This window comes from Heterodontus francisci, chromosome 28 (assembly GCF_036365525.1).
Source record: "Heterodontus francisci isolate sHetFra1 chromosome 28, sHetFra1.hap1, whole genome shotgun sequence".
Taxonomy (NCBI): domain Eukaryota; kingdom Metazoa; phylum Chordata; class Chondrichthyes; order Heterodontiformes; family Heterodontidae; genus Heterodontus; species Heterodontus francisci.
The window spans coordinates 1900023-1914374 of NC_090398.1; the positions used below are offsets into that span (position 1 = coordinate 1900023).

General features: G+C 53.1%; 1 protein-coding gene across 2 annotated transcripts; it reads left to right on the forward strand.

The window, feature by feature from the left end:
* The first annotated feature begins 726 nt into the window (after nucleotides 1–726).
* LOC137385075 (glutathione S-transferase P-like) lies at nucleotides 727–8729 on the forward strand. 2 transcript variants are annotated; one of them, XM_068059817.1, is made up of 7 exons: nucleotides 727–870; nucleotides 2060–2095; nucleotides 2287–2393; nucleotides 3558–3645; nucleotides 4151–4254; nucleotides 7336–7443; nucleotides 8367–8729. In XM_068059817.1, coding segments are annotated over exons 1-7 (633 nt in total). In that variant the 5' UTR covers nucleotides 727–869; the 3' UTR covers nucleotides 8556–8729. The 2 variants fall into 2 exon arrangements, with proteins under 2 accessions (XP_067915918.1, XP_067915919.1); XM_068059818.1 differs by lacking the exon at nucleotides 727–870 and adding an exon at nucleotides 895–912.
* The last annotated feature ends 5623 nt before the right edge of the window (nucleotides 8730–14352 follow it).

A 14352-nucleotide genomic window follows, 5' to 3' on the forward strand; every position in this document is an offset into this window, starting at 1 on the left:
AGGTTATTAATAGGAGGTTATTAATAGGAGGTTATTAATAGGAGGTTATTAATAGGAGGATATTTATAGGAGGTTATTAATAGGAGGATATTTATAGGAGGATATTGATTGCAGGATATTAATAGGAGGATATTAATGGGAGGATATTAATAGGAGGTTATTAATAGGAGGATATTTATAGGAGGATATTAATTGGAGGATATTAATTGGAGGTTATTAATTTGGAGGTTATTAATAGGAGGATATTTATAGGAGGATATTTATAGGAGGATATTAATTGGAGGATATTAATAGGAGGATATTTATAGGAGGATATTAATAGGAGGATATTAATAGGAGGTTATTAATTTGGAGGTTATTAATAGGGACTTTCTCTTCCATTAGTTTTCCTGGGAGATGGCTGAATATTGCCCTGGTGTAGTGGGAAGGAGTACAGTTTGAAAGTTAACACTACAGACTCACAGCAGTTGGGGGATATTTCTAAAGAATGGGTTATATAAACAAAGTGATTGATGAAAACGCTACATCATCAGGGTGCGCCGCGGTGCGCACACGGTCTCAGGCCCTCTGCGCAGGCAGAGATTCCAATTGTGCACATGGATTGTGCTAATTCATGGCTTGTTCCTTAGCAACTGCCCCTCCTCCGCTCCTCAAAGTGAGGAATTCTGCACTTGTGCCAATTCTGGCCTGACTGCCAGGTTGTCAAACCGCTTTGCCGGGGGCAAAGCGTGCAATCTCTGTCTCTCTCTCCTCTGACACGCTTGGCCACATTTGCACAGTTGGAAGAAAGCTTTTGCCTGCAAAGAACCTTCCGGAATTCTGTCGCTGGTCTTTTCTGTCTTTGCTTCACTTTTGAGTTTTTGTCAATCAGTAAGTTTGAGCTGAATACGATCTGGTTTGTTTTGTGTTTGAGTGAGTGACGAACAGGATTTCAAACTTTGCAAATTCTTTTGCAAGACTTTCTCGGCCTTGTTGATCGAAGTTTAAAAAAGTTTCATTCAGTGTTCTCTTACCCCATTCCCTCACCCTCTCTCTCTGTCTGCCCCTCGCTATCTTTCCTACCCTCTCTCTATTCCTTCCCCCTCCTTCCCCCTCTTTTCCCCTACTTCCCCCTCTCTCTTCCTCCTCTCTCTTCCACCCCTCTCCTTCCCCCTCTCTCTTCCACCCCTCCTTCTCCCTCTCTCTTCCCCCTCTCTCTTCCCCCCCTCTTCTTCCCCCTCTCTCTTCCCCCCCTCTTCTTCCCCCTCTCTCTTCCCCCCTCCTTCCCCCTCTCTCTTCCCCCCTCCTTCCCTCTCTCTCTTCCCCCTCTCTCTTCCCCCCTCCTTCCCTCTCTCTCTTCCCCCCTCCCTCTTCCCCCCCACGCCTCTTCCCTCCCCCTCTTTCTATCCTCCCCCCCTCCCCCTCTCCCTCCACCTCTCTCTTTCTACCCCTCTCTGTCTCTCCTTTCTCTCTCTACATCCTCCCTTTCTACCACTCCTTCCCTCTCTGTTCCCCCATGTCTGTATCCTCCCTCCCTCTCCGTTTCACCTCTCTATCTCTCCTTTCCCCCCTCTCTACTCCTTCCTCCCTCTCTACCCCTCCTTCCCTCTCTATCCTCCCTCTCTCTCTCCTTTACCTTCTCTCTACTCCTTCCTCCCTCTCCACCCCTCTTTCCCTCTCTCTCTGTCTCTCCTTTCCCCTCTCTACCCCTCCTTCCCTCTCTCTCTTCACCCTCTCCCCATCCTCCCTCTTTCCCTCCCTTCCCCCTATTTCTCCTTTCCCCTCTCTCACTCTCTCCCACCCTCTCAACTTCTCCCTCTCCCCCTCACTCCCTCCCTCTCTCCCCCTCTGCTGCTCCCTTCCCTTCTGCTCTCTTCCCCTTCCCGTCACACTCTGCCTCTCTCAATCTTCCCCCTCTCAACCCTCTCTCTGCCCCCTCACTCTCTCTGCCTCCCTCAATCTTCCCCGCACCCCCCTTCTCTCTCTTCCCCCATTCTCTTCCTCTTTTTTCCTCAGGAGAGATGGAGAGGAAAGGTGTTGAACCGATTTTAATCCTTGGTTTCCCCTTTTTCTCTTCCAGTGTCGAATTACACCATCACCTACTTCCGGGTCCGAGGTAAGGTCCCACTTAGCCTCACGGATTTGAGTGGATGGGGTTTGGCATAGAGTGGGGGCAGCGATGAGGGAGTGGGGTGGGTTGCGTGGGTTGGGTTTGAGGGGAGGGGCGGATTCTCTGAGCTCTGATTGACTGATGGACCATGTGTTTGTGTTTCACCCTTGCCCCACTCCCTCCCGCCTGCCCATCAGGCCGTTGCTCGGCGATGAGAATGCTGTTGGCCGATCAAAGCCAGACCTGGAAAGAGGAGGAGATAACAATGGAGCAATGGACAGACGGAGCCTTAAAGAAATCATGTGTGAGTGGGGACGCGGAGCAGCGGAGTTATTGCGTTTCAGGATCTAATTGTGCACCGGCAAATCCGCACCCCGCCACCCCCACCTTCACGCTGCACACACACAGCAGGAAAGGCCCAGGCTCCAATCCCCGGCCTAGTGCTAAGTTGGCCAATCTCAATCCCGGTCTGGTACTGAGCTCCATCCCCAGACCCCACCCCTGTCACAGCTCATCCGCTGCTGAAACCCTCATCCCTGCCTCGGTCACCTCCAGACTTGAGTATTCCAACACTCTCCTGGCTGCTCTCCCACATTCTACCCTCCGTAAACTTCAGATCATCCGAAACTCTGCTGCCCCCCCTGCCCCGTGTCCGAACTCACAGCGAGTCCCGTTCATCCCTCACCCCCTGTGCTCACTGACCCACACTGACTCCCACTCTGGCCCATATAGTACTACCTATCTCTGTAACCTCCTCCATGACCTACACCCCTCCCTATCTCTGTAACCTCCTCCATCCCCTACAACCCTCCCTATCTCTGTAACCTCCTCCAGTCCCTACAACCCTCCCTATCTCTGTAACCTCCTCCAGCCCCTACAACCCTCCCTATCTCTGTAACCTCCTCCAGTCCCTACAACCCTCCCTATCTCTGTAACCTCCTCCAGCCCCTACAACCCTCCCTATCTCTGTAACCTCCTCCAGCCCCTACAACCCTCCGAGATCTCTGCGCTCCTCCAATTCCGGCCTCTTGAGCATCCCCCGATTTTAATTGCTCCACCATTCCCGGCCGTGCCTTCAGCTGCCTGGGCCCTAAGCTCTGGAATTCCCTCCCTAAACCTCTCCGCCTCTCTCTCTCTCCTCCTTTAAGATGCTCCTTAAAACCTCCCTCTTTGACCCAGCTTTTGGTCACCTCTCCCGAATATCTCCTTATGCGGCTTGGTGTCAGATGTTTTTCATAATGCTCCTGTGAAGTGCTTTGGGACGTTTTATTTAAAGGTGCTATTTAAACACTTGTTGTTGTTGTTGTTGTAAGGCCATCATCCCTCTCAGGACAGTCAATGATCTCCCAACAACAAATCCGACAAAGAATAGGGCCCGAAACTGGTGGTTGCAAATGGTGGGTGTAAAACGTCCCAATTCTTTAGCCAAAAACACATTTAACCAACACCACCAACACCTTCCTTTCAGCTTTTCGGCCAACTGCCCAAATTCCAAGATGGCGACTTCGTGCTGTACCAATCCAACGCCATCCTCCGTTACCTGGGCCGCAAACACAGTAAGTATGTGGAAAAATCTGCGCACTTCATGAACCTAATCTACAGGCCTAGAATATAACCCTGGATCAATATACATACTAATATATAGCCTGAGGCCTACCCTACGGGCTGAACCCTGAGGCCTACCCAACGGGTTGAAGCCTGAGACCTACCATACTGGCTGAAGTCTGTGGCCAATCCGACTGGCGACAGCCTGCGGCCTACTGTTCCAGACTGGCAGAAGCCTGACACCCATCCAGCTGGCTGAAGGCCAAGGCCTACTGATCCCAACTGGTTGACATCTACGGCCTGTTCAACGGCCTGAAGCCTGTGGCCTACTGTTTCAGCTTGGGTGAAGCCTGTGGCCTACTATTCATGACTGGCTGGAGTCTGGGGCCTACGGGACTGGCTGAACCCTGCAGTCTACATGTCGGGCTGCGGCTTGAGGCCGACTGCTGGTCTCTGTTGTTCAATTCAATTCTCCCATCAGTGAGGCACCCATTTTGGCATTTTTGTTTGTTCAAGACTTGTACGGGAAGGACGTTAAAGAGGCCTCGCTGATCGACATGGTGAACGATGGAGTTGAGGATCTACGTATAAAATACATAATGTTCATCTACAGAGAATACGTGAGTTGTACTTAGCAACAAAAGTTCCAAGGGAATCTTTCTCTCAAGCTGGGTGGTGGCTGGAATATAAATGGAGTTGACGTTACATTATAGTTTATATAACATTCCAAGTAACGATGTTCTGTTCAGGACACCACATATCAAGAAGGATATACTGTCTGAGCTTGGGGTTGGAAGTACAGATTCAAGGACTTAAAGGGTTAAATGATGAGGCCGGGTGACAGACGAAGCTTGTATTCCCTCGCCTTTAGAGAACAAAGGGATGATCTAATCGAGGCGTTGAAGATGATTAAAGAAATTGATAGGTTCGATAGAGAGAGACTAATTCCGGAAGTGCGGGGGACGGTGGGGGAGTGCGGAACAGGGGGGCAGAACGTAAAAAGGAGAGCCAGGCTGTTCAGGGGTGATGTCAGGAAGGACCTCTTAACACAACACAAGGGGGAGTGGAATCTGGAACTGCAGCACTCCCTCAGTACTGACTCTCTGACAGTGCAGCACTCCCTCAGTACTGACCCTCCGACAGTGCAGCACACCCTCAGTACTGACCCTCTGACAGTGCGGCACTCCCTCAGTACTGACCCTCCGACAGTGCAGCACTCCCTCAGTACTGACCCTCCGACAGTGCGGCACTCCCTCAGTACTGACCCTCCGACAGTGCAGCACTCCCTCAGTACTGACCCTCCGACATGCAGCACTCCCTCAGTACTGACCCTCCGACAGTGCAGCACTCCCTCAGTACTGACCCTCCGACATGCAGCACTCACTCAGTACTGTCCCTCCGACAGTGCAGCACTCCCTCAGTACTGACCCTCCGACATGCAGCACTCCCTCAGTACTGTCCCTCCGACAGTGCAGCACTCCCTCAGTACTGACCCTCCGACATGCAGCACTCCCTCAGTACTGACTCTCTGACAGTGCAGCACTCCCTCAGTACTGACTCTCTGACAGTGCAGCACTCCCTCAGTACTGACCCTCCGACAGTGCAGCACTCCCTCAGTACTGACCCTCCGACAGTGCAGCACTCCCTCAGTACTGACCCTCCGACAGTGCAGCACTCCCTCAGTACTGACACTCCGACAGTGCAGCACTCCCTCAGTACTGACTCTCTGACAGTGCAGCACTCCCTCAGTACTGACCCTCCGACAGTGCAGCACTCCTTCAGTACTGACCCTCCCACAGTGCAGCACTCCCTCAGTACTGACTCTCTGACAGTGCAGCACTCCCTCAGTACTGACCCTCCGACAGTGAAGCACTCCCTCAGTACTGACCCTCCGACAGTGCAGCACTCCTTCAGTACTGACCCTCCCACAGTGCAGCACTCCCTCAGTACTGACTCTCTGACAGTGCAGCACTCCCTCAGTACTGACCCTCCGACAGTGAAGCACTCCCTCAGTAATGACCCTCCGACCTTGCAGCACTCCTTCAGTACTGACCCTCCGACAGTGCAGCACTCCCTCAGTACTGACACTCTGACAGTGCAGCACTCCCTCAGTACTGACCCTCCGACAGTGCAGCACTCTCTCAGTACTGACCCTCCGACAGTGCAGCACTCCCTCAGTACTGATCCCCGGACAGTGCAGCACTCCCTCAGTACTGACCCTCCGACAGTGCAGCACTCCCTCAGTACTGACCCTCCGACAGTGCATCACTCCCTCAGTACTGACCCTCCGACAGTGCAGCACTCCCTCAGTACTGACCCTCCGACAGTGCAGCACTCCCTCAGTACTGACCCTCCGACAGTGCAGCACTCCCTCAGTACTGACCCTCCGACAGTGCAGCGCTCCCTCAGTACTGACCCTCCGACAGTGCAGCACTCCCTCAGCACTGACCCTCCGACAGTGCAACACTCCCTCAGTACTGACCCTCCGACAGTGCAGCACTCCCCCAGTACTGACCCTCCGACAGTGCAGCACTCCCTCAGTACTGACCCTCCGACAGTGCAGCACTCCCTCAGTACTGACCCTCCGACAGTGCAGCACTCTCTCAGTACTGACCCACCAACAGTGCAGCACTCCCCCAGTACTGACCCTCCGACAGTGCAGCACTCCCTCAGTACTGACCATCTGACAGTGCAGCACTCCCTTAGTACTGACCCTCCGACAGTGCAGCACTCCCTCAGTACTGACCCTCCGACAGTGCAGCACTCCCTCAGTACTGACCCTCCGACAGTGCTGCACTCCCTCAGTACTGACCCTCCGACAGTGCAGCGCTCCCTCAATACTGACCCTCTGACAGTGCAGCGCTCCCTCAGTACTGACCCTCCGACAGTGCTGCACTCCCTCAGTATTGACCATCTGACAGTGCAGCACTCCCTCAGTACTGACCCTCCGACAGTGCTGCACTCCCTCAGTACTGACCATCTGACAGTGCAGCACTCCCTCAGTACTGACCCTCCGACAGTGCTGCACACCCTCAGTACTGGCCCTCCAACAGTGCAGCGCTCCCTCAATACTGACCCTCTGACAGTGCAGCACTCCCTCAGTACTGACCCTCTGACAGTGCAGCACTCCCTCAGTACTGACCCTCCGACAGTGCAGCACTCCCTCATACTGAACCTCCGACAGTGCAGCACTCCCTCAGTACTGACACTCTGACAGTGCAGCACTCCCTCAGTACTGACCCTCCGACAGTGCAGCACTCCCTCAGTACTGACCCTCCGACAGTGCAGCACTCCCTCAGTACTGACCCTTCGACAGTGCAGCACTCCCTCAGTACTGACCCTCTGACAGTGCAGCACTCCCTCAGTACTGACCCTCTGACAGTGCAGCACTCCCTCAGTACTGACCCTCCGACAGTGCAGCACACCCTCAGTACTGACCCTCCGACAGTGCAGCACTCCCTCAGTACTGACCCTCCGACAGTGCAGCACTCCCTCAGTACTGACCCTCCGACAGTGCAGTGCTCCCTCAGTACTAACCCTGACACAGTGCAGCACTCCCTCAGTACTGACTCTCCGACAGTGCAGCACTCTCTCAGTACTGACTCTCTGACAGTGCAGCACTCCCTCAGTACTGACCCTCCGACTGTGCAGCACTCCCTCAGGACTGACCCTCTGACCTTCATCTTTTCAATTTCGCACAGGATACTGGGAAGGAAGCTTTCATCAAAAGCATCCCAGCAGAACTGAAACCCTTCGAAGATCTCCTGGCAAAAAATAATGGCGGGAAGGACTTCCTCGTGGGAAATAAGGTCGGACGCACAATCTTAACTCTATCTAACCCCGTACTGTATCTGTCTGGGGAGAAATCGATGCTGACACTGGGTATAAAGTGGGGGGGGGGGGACACACTGTCAGAGTAATGTCGAGGGAGCTCTACACTGTATCTAACCCCGTACTGTACCTGTCCTGGGAGCACTCGATGCTGACACTGGGTATAAAGTGGGGGGGAAACACTGTCAGGGTAATGTAGAGGGAGCTCTACACTGTATCTAACCCGTACTGTACCTGTCCTGGGAGCACTCGATGCTGACACTGGGTATAAAGTGGGGGGGAAACACTGTCAGGGTAATGTAGAGGGAGCTCTACACTGTATCTAACCCGTACTGTACCTGTCCTGGGAGCACTCGATGCTGACACTGGGTATAAAGTGGAGGACACACTGTCAGGGTAATGTAGAGGGAGCTCTACACTGTATCTAACCCCGTACTGTACCTGTCCTGGGAGCACTCGATGCTGACACTGGGTATAAAGTGGGGGGGAAACACTGTCAGGGTAATGTAGAGGGAGCTCTACACTGTATCTAACCCGTACTGTACCTGTCCTGGGAGCACTCGATGCTGACACTGGGTATAAAGTGGAGGACACACTGTCAGGGTAATGTAGAGGGAGCTCTACACTGTATCTAACCCGTACTGTACCTGTCCTGGGAGCACTCGATGCTGACACTGGGTATAAAGTGGAGGACACACTGTCAGGGTAATGTAGAGGGAGCTCTACACTGTATCTAACCCGAACTGTACCTGTCCTGGGAGCACTCGATGCTGACACTGGGTATATAGTGTGGGGGACACACTGTCAGGGTAATGTAGAGGGAGCTCTGCAGTGTATCTAACACTGTGCACTGTGAGTGCTCTATACCGACTCTCACTCACTTTCCTCTCTCTCTCTGTAGATCTCTTATGCTGATTATAATCTGGTCGATATGCTTTCTAACCTTGAGGTGCTGTCTCCGGGTTACCTGAAGGGCACTCCCCTGCTCAAGGCCTACGTGGATCGCATCATCTCTAGGCCTAAACTCAAGGCCTACCTGGAATCTGATGCCCACAAGAAGGTCCCCATCAATGGCAACGGCAAGCAGTGAACACGGGGATGAGTGGGCGGGAGTGGAGAGGCCATGGCAGAGACAGGGCACGTAGAGCTAGGCCCAGATAGGCCTCAGGACCTTTCACTCCCTCCGTACCGCACTGCGCAAGCATGGCATCGCGATGGTTGTCACGGTTACTCGGGTTTGAAATAAAGCAGCCCCTTCTGTAAACCTTTCTGTTATCTGAAGTGCTTTTTTGTCTCTTTCTCTGTCTCACACACATACTCTCCCTGTCTCCCTCCCTCTCTCTCATACGAGCCCAGGTTCTCTCACTCGCACCTCACTGGGTTTGGAATCCCCACTGTTGCATAACCTTCCTCAAGGGGCCATCCTCAATAAGTGGTCAGGAACAAGGAGGAGGCCCATTCAGCCCCTTGTCCAGCCTGTTACACGGGAACAGGAGGAGGCCCATTCAGCCCCTTGTCCAGCCTGTTACACAGGAACAGGAGGAGGTCCATTCAGCTCCTGCTCCAGCCTGTTACACAGGAACAAGAGGAGGCCCATTCAGCCCCTTCTCCGGCCTGTTGCACCGGAACAGGAGGAGGCCCATTCAGCCCCTTCTCCAGCCAGTTACACTGGAACAGGAGGAGGCCCATTCAGCCCCTTCTCCGGCCTGTTGCACAGGAACAGGAGGAGGCCCATTCAGACCCCACGAGCCTCTTCTGTCATTCAATGAGATCCTGGCTGATCTGTGACCTAACTCCATATTCCCGCCTTTGTCCCATATCCCTCGATCCCTCCGGATAACAGAAATCTATCAATCCCAGATTTAAAATGAACAATTGATCCAGCATCGATTGCCGTTTGCGGGAGAGATTTCCAAACCTCTCCCACCCTGTGTGTGTAGAAGTGTTTCTCAATTTCACTCCTGAAAGATCTGGCTCTCGTTTTTCGACTTCGCCCCCTCGTCCGAGACTCCCCGACCAGCGGAAAGAGTTTCTCTCCATCCACCCCTGATCAGTTCCCCTTAATATCATGAAAACTGTGATCAATTCACCCCTTAATCTTCTAAATTCCAGTGAATACATCCCCAGTTTGTGTAATCTCTCCTCGTTACTTAACCCTTGGAGTCCTGGTATCATTCTGGTAAATCTACACCGCACTCCCTCCAGGGCCGGTCTCTCCTTCCTGAGGTGTGGGGCCCAGAACTGAACACAGTAACTCCAAGGTGTGGTCTCACCAGGACTCTGCACAGCTGCAGCATGACCTCTTCCCCCTTGTGTTCCAGTCCTCGAGAGATAAAGGCCAGCATTCCATTAATTATAGACTCCAGTAATTGACTGACAACTGATGTTTGGCTAACTAGTCCACAATTCCCTGGGTTTCCCTCTCTCACCTTTCCTAAATCGCGGAGTGACACACACCAGTTTCCAGTCGAAAGAAACAGTTCCTGAACTGAGGGAATTTTGGAGACTTGCCAGCCACGTTCTCTCCCAATTACTCGCAAACCCCAGACCTTTCCTCCTTTCCTGCTTTCCTGTGAACAGAATTCTCCCTGGTCACTGGCTGAGTCTCACCCACAATGTGAGAAAACTAGGCATCAGATTTTACCCCGAGATGAGATTCCAACCACATCTCCGGGCCGTCACCAACACCGCCAATTCCCACCTCCATGACATCGCCCGTCCCCACCCCTGTCTCAGCTCATCCGCTGCTGAAACCCTCATCCCTGCCTCTGTCACCTCCAGACTTGACTATTCCAACACTCTCCTGGCTGCTCTCCCACATTCTACCCTCCGTAAACTTCAGCTCATCCGAAACTCTGCAGCACCCGCTGCCCCGTGTCCGAACTCACAATGAGTCCCATTCACCCCTCACCCCCTGTGCTCACTGATCCACCCTGACTCCCACTCTGGCCCATATAGTACTACCTATCTCAGTAACATCCTCCAGTATCTACAACACTCCCTATCTCTGTAACCTCCTCCAGTATCTACAACCCTCCCTATCTCTGTAACCTCCTCCAGTCCCTACAACCCTCCCTATCTCTGTAACCTCCTCCAGCCCCAACAACCCTCCCTATCTCTGTAACCTCCTCCAGCCCCAACAACCCTCCCTATCTCTGTAACCTCCTCCAGCCCCAACAACCCTCCCTATCTCTGTAACCTCCTCCAGCCCCAACAACCCTCCCTATCTCTGTAACCTCCTCCAGTCCCTACAACCTTCCCTATCTCAGTAACCTCCTCCAGCCCCAACAACCCTCCCTATCTCTGTAACCTCCTCCAGCCCCAACAACCCTCCCTATCTCTGTAACCTCCTCCAGTCCCTACAACCCTCCCTATCTCTGTAACCTCCTCCAGCCCCAACAACCCTCCCTATCTCTGTAACCTCCTCCAGCCCCAACAACCCTCCCTATCTCTGTAACCTCCTCCAGCCCCAACAAGCCTCCCTATCTCTGTAACCTCCTCCAGTCCCTGCTACCCCCCCTATCTCTGTAACCTCCTCCAGCCCCAACAACCCTCCCTATCTCTGTAACCTCCTCCAGCCCCAACAACCCTCCCTATCTCTGTAACCTCCTCCAGCCCCTACAACCCTCCCTATCTCTGTAACCTCCTCCAGTCCTTACAACAGTCCCTATCTCTGTAACCTCCTCCAGCCCCGACAACCCTCCCTATCTCTGTACCCTCCTCCAGCTTCTACAACCCTCCCTATCTCAGTAACCTCCTCCAGCCCCAACAACCCTCCCTATCTCTGTAACCTCCTCCAGTCCCTACAATCCTCCCTATGTCTGTAACCTCCTCCAGTCCCTACAACCATCCCTTTCTCTGTAACCTCCTCCAGCCCCAAGAACCCTCCCTATCTCTGTAACCTCCTCCAGTCCCTACAACCCTCCCTATCTCTGTAACCTCCTCCAGCCCCAACAACCCTCCCTATCTCTGTAACCTCCTCCAGCCCCAACAACCCTCCCTATCTCTGTAACCTCCTCCAGTCCCAACAACCCTCCCTATCTCTGTCACCTCCTCCAGCCCCAACAAACCTCCCTATCTCTGTAACCTCCTCCAGCCCCAACAACCCTCCCTATCTCTGTAACCTCCTCCAGCCCCAACAACCCTCCCTATCTCTGTAACCTCCTCCAGTCCCTGCTACCCCCCCCCCCATCTCTGTAACCTCCTCCAGCCCCAACAACCCTCCCTATCTCTGTAACCTCCTCCAGCCCCAACAACCCTCCCTATCTCTGTAACCTCCTCCAGCCCCTAAAACCCTGCCTATCTCTGTAACCTCCTCCAGTCCCTACAACTCACCCTATCTCTGTAACCTCCTCCAGTCCCTACAACACTCCCTATCTCTGTAACCTCCTCCAGCCCCTACAACCCTCCCTATCTTTGTAGCCACCTCCAGTCCCTACAACACTCCCTATCTCTGTAACCTCCTCCAGCCCCTACAACTCACCCTATCTCTGTAAACTCCTCCGGCCCCTACACCCCTCCTTTTCTCTGTAACCTCCTCCAGATGCTACAAGCCTCCCTATCTCTGTAACCTCCTCCAGTCCCTACAATCCTCCCTATGTCTGTAACCTCCTCCAGTCCCTACAACACTCCCTATCTCTGTAACCTCCTCCAGCCTCTACAACCCTCCCTATCTCCGCAACCTCCTCCATTCCATACAACGCTCCCTATCTCTGTAACCTCCTCCAGCTTCTACAACCCTCCCTATCTCTGTAACCTCCTCCAGTCCTTGCAACAGTCCCTATCTCTGTAACCTCCTCCAGCCCCTACAACCCTCCCTATCTCTGTAACCTCCTCCAGCTTCTACAACCCTCCCTATCTCTGTAACCTCCTCCAGTCCCTACAACACTCCCTATCTCTGTAACCTCCTCCAGCCCCTACAACACTCCCTATCTCTGTAACCTCCTCCAGCCTCTACAACCCTCCCTATCTCTGTAACCTCCTCCAGTCCCTACAACACACCCTATCTTTGTAACCTCCTCCAGCCTCTACAACCCTCCCTATCTCTGTCACCTCCTCCAGTCCCTACAACACACCCTATCTCTGTAACCTCCTCCAGCCCCTACAACCCTCCCTATCTCTGGAACCTCCTCCTGTCCCAACAACACTCCCTATCTCTGTAACCTCCTCCAGCCCCTACAACTCACCCTATCTCTGTAACCTCCTCCGGCCCCTACACCCCTCCCTATCTCTGTAACCTCCTACAGATGCTCCAAGCCTCCCTATCTCTGTAACCTCCTCCAGCCCCTACAACCCTCCCTATCTCTGTAAACTCCTACGGCCCCTACAACACTCCCTATCTCTGTAACCTCCTCCAGCCCCTAGATCCCTCCATATCTCGGTAACCTCCTCCAGCCCCTGCAACACACCCTATCTCAGTAACCTCCTCCAGACCCTGCAACCCTACCTATTTCTGTAACCTCCTCCAGCCCCGACAACCATCCCTATCTCTGTAACATCCTCCAGCCCCGACAACCCTCCCTATCTCTGTAACCTCCTCCAGCCCCTACAACACTCCAATTCTCTGTAACCTCCTCCAGTCCGTACAGCCCTCCATATCTCTGTAACCTCCTCCAGCCCCGACAACCCTCCCTATCTCTGTAACCTCCTCCAGCCCCGACAACCCTCCCTATCTCTGTAACCTCCTCCAGCTCCTACAACACTCCAATTCTCTGTAACCTCCTCCAGTCCGTACAGCCCTCCATATCTCTGTAACCTCCTCCAGCCCCGACAACCCTCCCTATCTCTGTAACCTCCTCCAGCCCCAGCAACACTCCCTATCTCTGTAACCTCCTTCAGCCACTAAAACCCTCCCCATCTCTGTAACCTCCTCCAGCCTCTACAACCCTCCGAGATGTCTGCTCTGCTCCAATTCCGGCCTCTTGAGCATCCCCCGATTTTAATCTCTCCACCAGTGGCGGCCGTGCCTTCAGCTGCCTGGGCCCTAAGCTCTGGAATTCCCTCCCTAAACCTCTCCGCCTCTCTCTCTCCTCCTTTAAGACTCTCCTTCAAACCTCCCTCTTTGACCCAGCATTTGGTCACCTCTCCCGAATATCTACCTGTGTAGCTCGCGGTCTGAATTGTGTTTGATAATCGCTCCTTGGGACATTTTACTACGTTATTAAATTAAAGCTGCAATATAAATACAAGTTTCTGTATCTCTCTGATACACATGAGTGCAAAATATGCTGTAAATATCTAAATATTGTGTACAGACACAGTGGGAGGACAATAGTGGAATGTTGAAGAACACACTTGTCAAGGTGAGACTGATGTCACATAAATCATGAGAATGCACTCGCACCCACTCACACTCACTCTCACTCACTCACTCTCACACACACACACCCACTCTCACTCACACTCACTCTCACTCACTCTCACTCACTCTCACTCACTCTCACTCACTCTCACACACACACACCCACTCTCACTCACACTCACTCTCACTCACTCTCACTCACTCTCACTCACTCTCACTCACTCTCACTCACTCTCACACACACACACCCACTCTCACTCACACTCACTCTCACTCACTCTCACTCACTCTCACTCACTCTCACACACACACACCCACTCTCACTCACACTCACTCACTCTCACTCACTCTCACTCACTCTCACTCACTCTCTCACAGACACACACCCACTCTCACTCACACTCACTCTCACTCACTCTCACTCACTCTCACACACACACACCCACTCTCACTCACACTCACTCTCACTCACTCTCACACACTCACATACACTCACACACACTCACATACACTCACTCACTCTCACACACACACACCCACTCTCACTCACACTCACTCTCACTCACTCTCACACACTCACATACAC